Source organism: Toxoplasma gondii, chromosome V (assembly GCF_000006565.2).
Source record: "Toxoplasma gondii ME49 chromosome V, whole genome shotgun sequence".
NCBI classification, from domain to species: domain Eukaryota; phylum Apicomplexa; class Conoidasida; order Eucoccidiorida; family Sarcocystidae; genus Toxoplasma; species Toxoplasma gondii.
The window spans coordinates 3,266,006-3,274,468 of NC_031472.1; the positions used below are offsets into that span (position 1 = coordinate 3,266,006).

General features: G+C 49.6%; 1 protein-coding gene across 1 annotated transcript; it reads left to right on the plus strand.

Annotated features, from left to right (window-relative positions):
* Positions 1-6,947: 6,947 nt before the first annotated feature.
* TGME49_307480 (Toxoplasma gondii family B protein) lies at positions 6,948-7,801 on the plus strand (the record flags this gene model as incomplete). The annotated part of the gene is made up of 2 exons (XM_018782523.1): positions 6,948-7,087; positions 7,408-7,801. The coding sequence occupies 2 exons, from the start codon at positions 6,948-6,950 to the stop codon at positions 7,799-7,801; spliced, it is 534 nt and encodes a 177-aa protein (XP_018637760.1).
* Between the last annotated feature and the right edge of the window lie 662 nt (positions 7,802-8,463).

Here is an 8,463-nt window from a genome sequence, read left to right on the forward strand (position 1 = left end):
ATGGTTTCTGGCAATGCACAAGACAACTTGCTGAATGAAGGCGCGGAGGCAATCGTCTCAGGAGATGCAGGATCAACCTGATTCATGAACCATGACTAGCTCGTCGGTGCAACTACCTGATCCGCACGTCCTGCAGTACAGTTGCTGGCTGCCATGTGGTTCTTGTACAGAGACAAGAAGTAAAAACTAGAACGCAACATGTGTAGTGGAGCTTCCTGTGGAGGTGAATTGGATGTGCGGCGTAACAAAGATGTCGTTCCGGAGTGTTGGTCCTAGTCGCTGGATGGGCAATGATCCAGGCAAGGTTCAGTTCCAGTGTGTAAGTATGTCAAAACTTTTCGAGCAATAGGACGGTATGAGCGCTTTCAGGAAGCACCCGGGTCCGCCTGGTGGCAAGTCTCCGACCTTCGTACTGTATTCGTGGTCGGTGGGTGCATCATCACAGTATGAGGAGGTACGCGAGTTGAGGTCTCTTTTGGCGACAGCCTCCCAATCATTACTAGCATTTACTTCTGGAGTTTGAGCACACCTTCAGGGGAGTTTGGTGCACGGTTCAAGGAACCAAAAAGCACACCATTCGTTAGATCACCCCAACGCAGTCCTCAACACACCGGAAGTCACGACGGTGCCCCACTTGGGGCCTGCATATACAGTGAACACCAGGTATTGCGCTATCGCATTTATCCATGTCCATCTGTCATCAGTTGTCCTGCGCCAAATGTTGCGCCTACCTACATGCCCTGCACGCGCTCCTCGAAACTGGTGGAAGTCCGCGGCTTCACAAATGGTCCAACATGAGGTCCCTAGGCACGTGAACAGTGGGCGGAACGTCTTGGAGTCGCACAGCGGGCGAGCGAACGTATTGACAATTGAATAGTTCGACCCCGGGTGCTAGAGAAAGAGACAGGGCAAATGGTTGCTTCCTGCGATCGCAACCTACCTCGGATTTTCTCTCTTGAGAGAGGAAGTGCCCCGCATGCAGATAAGACAAAAACGAAGCCCAGGGTACCACCAGCACAAGGTAGCCAGGCCGCTTCACTGAAAATTGAGTGGACGATGTGTTATGCGGCACCTGTCAGAGCAGATCACGAGTGAATTTTTGCTTAAGGGAAAAGCTTGTTTGCATTACGTGTTTTACACCCCTTTTACATACGGCCATTAATGTTCGTTTTGTCAGTCTCAACATGCATATAAAAACATCCACAAGCCTGACAGCTTGTTTCACTTTTCGTCGTCGCAGCAGCTGGCCGGCGGAGGCGTTGGGACCCTGTTGATGTTGATGACGTGACGGGTCCCTTGAAGTAGAGGGCTGCTTGTTAACGGTGTTGACATCATCTGTGAACTGCGAGAGAGGGCAGGCATGTGATGTCATGGCTTGGACAATCATTGCTTGTTGGTGGTGTACACGGAAAGCTTGTACATGTACAAAAGTAAACACAGGCAAGGGCCATGGCCACTTTATCCTTCGGGCGTCCATTCACATCCCTTCTAGCAGCATTACATAATTATGATCCCATACTGAAGAGAGTGTGGGCGACGCGAAGAACAGACTGTTTTCCCGCATACACTCCATTTCCAGAAATTGGGGTTGTGGCGAGTTCGTGTTCGTGATTATGAGGTCTGTGGCGCCCTACGGACCACTCCTGCCCATGAGCTACATATTTTAAGTTTTGGGTGGGTTGTGGGAGCGCGAAACCGCTGTGAGAAAAGGGTAAAATAAACAAGAGAAACCAGTTTCTACAGTTTTTAGCGACGTCGTGTGGGGACGCGTATTCAGGCACAGAAAGTAAGAAATGACGACAACGTTTGGTGGAATGATGAGGCTCAAAGTAGGTCCGGTGGAGCAGAGACATTGACTCGGTGTGCGTTCGACGATTGCGATGGATGTAATTGGGGAGATAGATGATACCAGCGAGCTTTTTGAGTGTTCGTGTGCATACCGAAATAGCAGTTGCTCGTCCCTCGTGAGCGCTTGACGTTGGCAAGTGCAATCATTGGATCTCTCGTTCTCGACCAGCCGCACTGTCGTGTTGGACAGTGTCGGCAACCATCTCCTTCATTGTTCCTCCTCATGTTCTTCGTTGTCGGATAGGCAGATGGGAACGGCGCGGATCTGCATTATTGGATTTTTGCCTCGACTCTTGTTCCTTCTCCTCACTTGATGCATGAACTCATATCCCTTTGGAAATCTTTTGCGCTATCTCTCTGACTAGCACCGCATGGTTTACATTTTGCGATCGTGACGTCGCCAGCGGCACTGGCTATGTGTTTGTGCGAGTACGATGTTGGGAATCAAGCGCTGTCCTGCACTGAGTTTGCCGCTTGTGTACCTTGAGTAAGAACTCACGGCTATCTTCAAGTGACGGACTTCTGTGACCTCATCCTTGGTCGCATCAGTGGTTTGTCCCATACGTGACATCTTCAAGACGATTCCATCTGAAAAACGAAAGAATGAGAGTACCGGGTAGGCAAGAGTGGGGCTGCAGGTGAACCGAAGGTTTAGGGTATATCAAGGGCACTCTAAACTTGTGAGGGGGGTCCATGATTGGAGGGCTTCTCACTTGTCACAACCCATATCAATGATGACCGGCAAATGACATCACCATCGTTTTCGACCCTCTCATTTATATGGTTTTTCGTGTTCCTGTCACACTGATAGGTCGGCGTCAGCTGCTAGAAAACATGCTATCCATGTGTAAAAAGTGACGGACTGGTCCAAATAAAAAAATCTCTCGTCAGGAGTTGCCGAGGGGCAGAGGCACACACGAGGGCAGTAGGAGGGGTATCCAGTAGCAGTACAATCCCAATGAAGTGATTCCGGTATGTTACTAGTAAATACAACGTGTTTCCTCGTGCTGTGGCATGCTGCGTTGTCGCTAATGGTGTGTCTTCAGGGCTTGAAATCTAGCTTAGGAAAGAAGACTAATTAGGCGTACCTGCGATGCTGGATGTACGCGGCCACGAGGTAAGGAAAGAGGAACAAGCGGCAGAACTTGATGGAGCGGAAGAGAATGTTAAGGTGCTACTCTTGCTGATTCCAGGCAGATATTTGTCGTATTGGTTTCGACCCGTATGAACGCGAGACCCCTGTTTGCCCGCTTATATCCACGGAGGACGAAGATGCTGGAGCCGCAAGTGATTTCGTTGGAGTCAGGTCGTCGGCTTCTCACTCTTGAGTGATGCCACATGTCTGTCTTCCTAGGTTACCACAGGAGTGGTTGCGTCGCCCTCAACCTCACTGGGGGGAGTCGACTATCGTCGGGAAGACAGCCAGCATATGAAGGCCGTGGAATCGAAGAAACTTGGAGGAAATATGCATGTAGCCTGGAGAACTCCGTGGCTGAAAAGTTAGCTGATGTGATGTGGGCGTGGTTGTCATCTTCTTCATCGTTCTGATCTTTCCATGATGTTCTACACTGCTGCGTCCTCGTTGACATCTTCGCCTTGCGATTTTGCAAAGGAGGGTGACAAAAAAGAGCGGATACAACCAAGTCTGACTTGCGCCTTGGTGTACAAAATATCATCATCACAAGTTGTGTCGTTGGCGGCAAAAATGGAATGCAAGTAGCGATAAATGTGTGAGGGGGGATGGTACAATCATTACCACGTTATTCTCTGCCAGTTTCCTTGGTAAAGTGACGATGTGTTTTTGCGACCTTGGGAGAGATGTGGAAACATATGTGGGGAAACCGATGAGCATGAAAGAAAGGGTTTTGCACCATTCCGGTGATTGTGAACAAGCGTTGCACTATGCTGTTACTATTCTTGGTGCCAAACATGGAGTGGTAGGAAGTTGCGGCAAATAATACTTGATCGCTCAGTGTCTGTTTTCCTCGTCGTCAAGTAGTGTAGGGCTTTGTCAAAACGCAACGCAGTGTTCTCCAGGAATATAGGGATAATCGTCGTCAGACCTTGACAAAACCGTTCACACAAAAGAGTTGGTGTATACATATGACGTGGCTTCGACTCCAGAGAAGTGGCAAGATTATTTTATCAGAGTTAGCGGGACACAACACTTCTTGCAAAGGTTTCTCCATGCGCAGCGTGAATCTACTGTGTCACGATATGCGCGTGTGCCAAGCCTAAATCAACTACAGACGCTGTCACTCAGTCTGGAAAACGATGGAACATGTTAAAAAAAGAAAAACACAAATTGAGTTTCCGCGTCAATATCCGCACTAGCGAGTGTCCTGTGCTTCCTCGCGTGTTCAATCTCCTCTGTCAATTACTCCACTGGATCAGTAAATTTTTGATGCATGGAATAAGGCATTAGTTTGGGCTTGAATGATTTCAACTTAGAGCTTGCAGTTTTCAATTTAGTCAGCGTTTAGAGTTAAGATTTTGCTCCCCCCGTCGATCACGCGGCGAAGTGGATTTTTCAAACGTTGTTTCCGAGTGTGGGGCAGGCCCGATGTGTGCCAATCGCGTCCATCGGCAGTTCCGGTCTGCTGGGTTCTGACTCCACATTCTTGCGCCATGATAACTTTGATGCTGTTCATGCACAGCTTGCGGCTGTTAGTCTTTTCTTCATTCCACCAACGTTTTTCGTCCTCCCTTCTTCGCCTTACCTCGATGTATGGGGAAGGCTCTTGTTGCTTGCTGCTGTTTGCGACGTTCTACACGTAACATATGGATTACTGTTATCACTCTTATTAACAGCGAGAGGATACTACTAACCACATGCTAGAATGATATCAGTACCAGCGTACTCGGAGTAATCACTAATGAGACACGATTATCTATACGACTTTCAAGAGAAAGGTTAGCCTCTAGACCATGTTTCAGACCTGCCGGTGCGCCGTTGCGGGCACTTCAGTTGGGCAAAACAGTATATTTGTGACGTATGTCGCTCCCTTCGTTGTCCACTACATGCGAGGGCTTCACACTGGCCAAGGAATGGTTGCCGTTAATATTGTGGTCTCTGGCACCACGAGGGTTCGCCGAGAGCCGCATGTAGCTGACTGGTAGCACCGAAGCGCTATTGAGTAGCAGAGGCAGACGCAAGATATTACCAATCTCGGGGGGACGCTTTGAGCGTCATTGATTACCTTTGGACAAAAATTTCACGTATCATAAAAAAGGTATGTCCCCGCACCATTCTCATGTTTTAAGGTCTTCTGCACCGTTTAAGGTACAGTTGAGGTCCGTTTGTGATTAAGGGTTACATTTAGTATTGCTGTTTAGGGTGTAGGTTTTAGCACCGAGACAGATATGAAGTATCCTCGTGTGTGGGCGCGTATCCCGCGCGGTGCCGGGGTTGGCACTTGATGTCTTCATGGCATTTGCTCACTCGCACAATCTGATGCTTCATGCATGAGACGATGCCTGCCACTCTGCAAGTCTGCTTGTCATTGCGTTGCCTTGCGTTGAGTGTCAACACAGTTTACTCTATGTGGTAGATGATTTCTGCCTGATCAGGTGGCTGAAGTGTGACGGACACACACAAGGGGTGCCGTCTCCTTGCCTGAACAGAATCAACTTAAAAACTGAAGTACGATCCGATATCGTTGCCGGTGCACCAAAAGCAGCAGTGAACCAGATTTGTTTGTGGGATGTTGCGGACATCCGTGATACATTTATCCATTTTTCAATGCTAATGCCCCAGATGACCATTTGTAATCAACACGAAGTCTGCAAGCACAAATACAAGAATGTAGCAGTTTTGGGGACTGCAGTCATCGTGGTCCATAGGTGCAGAACACATCTGCAACACTGAGTCCCCCGTCACGACCAGCGCCTCGCAAGCCCAGAGGCGGCAGGGGTTGCACTGGGCCACCCGAGGCCAGTAAGTGAATTTTGGTTTAATGCGGCATCAGTGGCCAGATTCAATACCATGATAGGAGGGAGTGAAAAACTGTTGGCTTATATAGGTATAGAACCTCACGACTCCACTAGTACATCTCACCTTCAGCACATCGGAGAAAGAGCCCTAGTAGTTGGGGTCCGTCGAATATTTCGACCTGGTTCAAGGCAAATGAAACAAACACGAATACGTCTGCACCCCACTAATGGACATCTGCGTGCCGAATCACCGTGCATAGCTCCCGCGACGCTTGACACCGTCCCCGTTTTGGGTCTACCATGCTTTCAAATTGCCATGTCCCGTTTTTTGCCAGACGTATGCGCCACAACGTAACAGACTGTTTCGCGCTGTATCGTCCGGTGTTTTGTGCGATGTGTTTCAGAAGGCAGTACGGCCTACATTCGGCTGCTTCCCGGAGGGCCGTCCCCGATGGGGAGCTACGGGACATCCACTCTCGCATGTGCCAATAGACTTAACTTACTACAGAGTTGTCCTCGTGCTTTCCTGCAGACAGCATATCCGAACGACGTGCTGCCATAAAAAGTTGAGCGGTGAATGCGCAAGTGACCACCCAGCTTTTGCATATTGCCACCTGTTTGGATCAGAGAAACCCCATGCTTTGGAAATATCTACGACTTAACTTGGAGGCTATCCTATCGAGTGAAATTCACGTATCAGGCCGTTTTCTTAGTTTCAGCGTCAATGTGAGTCCGATGTCGGCATGCGACAAAAGTATTTTTTGTGGAACGGGAGCGTCGGACGCTCTCTGGCGGACACGTGCTCCGACTAGCGCCGCGAACGTGGGGGGGAGGGGGGGGACAGTGGACACAACATCGACTTTCCGTTTGCTGTTGACTTTTCGTTGGGTGTTCTCCGCCGTCTGCTTCTACCACCGGAGCACTTCCACTTTTGACACAAGTAGCAAGAAGAACAAAGAACTTTTTCAGACTACGTTTGTCTACTGTGGTAGCACGGCCGTTGTGAACCGTCACAGCGGCTCGCGTGCACGCAAATTGGCGCTGTCCCGTGCCCCTGTGTGACTCGGGCAACTTTAACACGGTGAAGGATCCAACGTCGGCAGCGAGTCTGACTTCTACCACTTTTTTTCTGAGGCAAGCGCATCTACTCCATTAACACTCCGACAATGGCGAAGCACGTTTCGGATCATCTTGTCCACAGTCAGACAAGGGGGGGTGAGACAGAATTCCTCGCCTCCAACGCAACCATACTGAACGAAGAGAAATACCAACGACAAGGTGATGTTCTTCTGAAGAAGTCGAAAAGGTAGGGGTCACACGTTGAGATGTGAAGTAGACTCTTGTCAACCAACGAGTACTCCAGTGATTCGTTAAGTACCGAAGAGAACGCAAGATGGTGGTCTTTGCCCCAATTGACAACATTCGTGATCAATGTAGTCCTTTGAAGTCCGAACATAATGAACAGAATACCATCCTTGGCACCATGAAGATACCCTGGCAAGGTCCTACCGTTTTGGCAGCTTGGAAGCACAACATCACAGCGCCAGTGCCAGGGTGATCCATTCGCACACGCTCTGTCTGGGAGTACAAGACGGTATGTGCGTGTGTTTGCCTGTTGTATTACAGAAGCAGCCCAGCAAAGAGGACAACGGTGACGTTACGTCGTACCAATGGAAACAATGCGGTCACGTTGATCTTTACACTGACAGCCGCGCTGGTGCTCCTGCTGGTTTCTGTCAAATTACAGCAGTGTCGGCAAGGGTTGCTAAGAAAAACAACTGGAGAAACTGCAGGAAACACTAGCCGGAGACTTGCAGAAGGCGGCCATGAAGACAAGTGTGTAAGCTTGGCTACAGCATCAACGAGGTGCCTTCAGGTGGCCTGTCGTTTCCACGAAGAACAGAACTCGGTCCCCACACGACGGCGACTCCTCACCCCTTCCATACCTGGCATCTATTCTGCACCGACGTCTCAAACTAGCTACTTTCAGTGGTTCCGCCTCCCTGGCGTGAGCTCCTGAATCAATTTCGTTTCCAATAAGGCACTAGGTTTCTGACACGCAGGCAAATGGCTTGTCAGGCCGTATGGTGTTCCATGGAAAGCATTTGCCCATCAAAGTCACACTTCCTAGCTGTCAACAGAATGAAACAGCGCGGCCAAGAGCTGCTAATCGACAACTGGATACCAATTAGACACCCCGATCGTCGACGGTCAACAACAGCTATTTGACTTCACACCTGGCACCACCACTATGACATAATAAGTGTTTCAGCTCATTCGCAAAAGCTCCGTTCTCACTGTATGAGAATGGAGACGTGACAACGGTCCCTGGAGATTGACATCCTCTTAGCCTACAAGTGGGACACGTACCACATCTAATTATTTCAGGCGACAAGAGGCTGCGTAGAAGTCGCTCAGTGACCGCCGTCTGCAAATACCTTTTGATATGGGGGATTCTCTCTTATACCGGTTGTCCCGCATGGATCCAGGGCGCGACCTGATGCAGCGTGTTACCTTCAGACTGAGGAAGTATGCGCGGGAGACGAGGCAGTTGTAGCAGGCGGCCGGACGGAAGGCGACACTTTGCAACAGACCAATCATCAAGTGGTTCGTAGCTCCGCGGAGACTCAACAACGACACTAAACGTTGTCGCTCGCATCTTGTCTGAATGAAGCGCTCTGG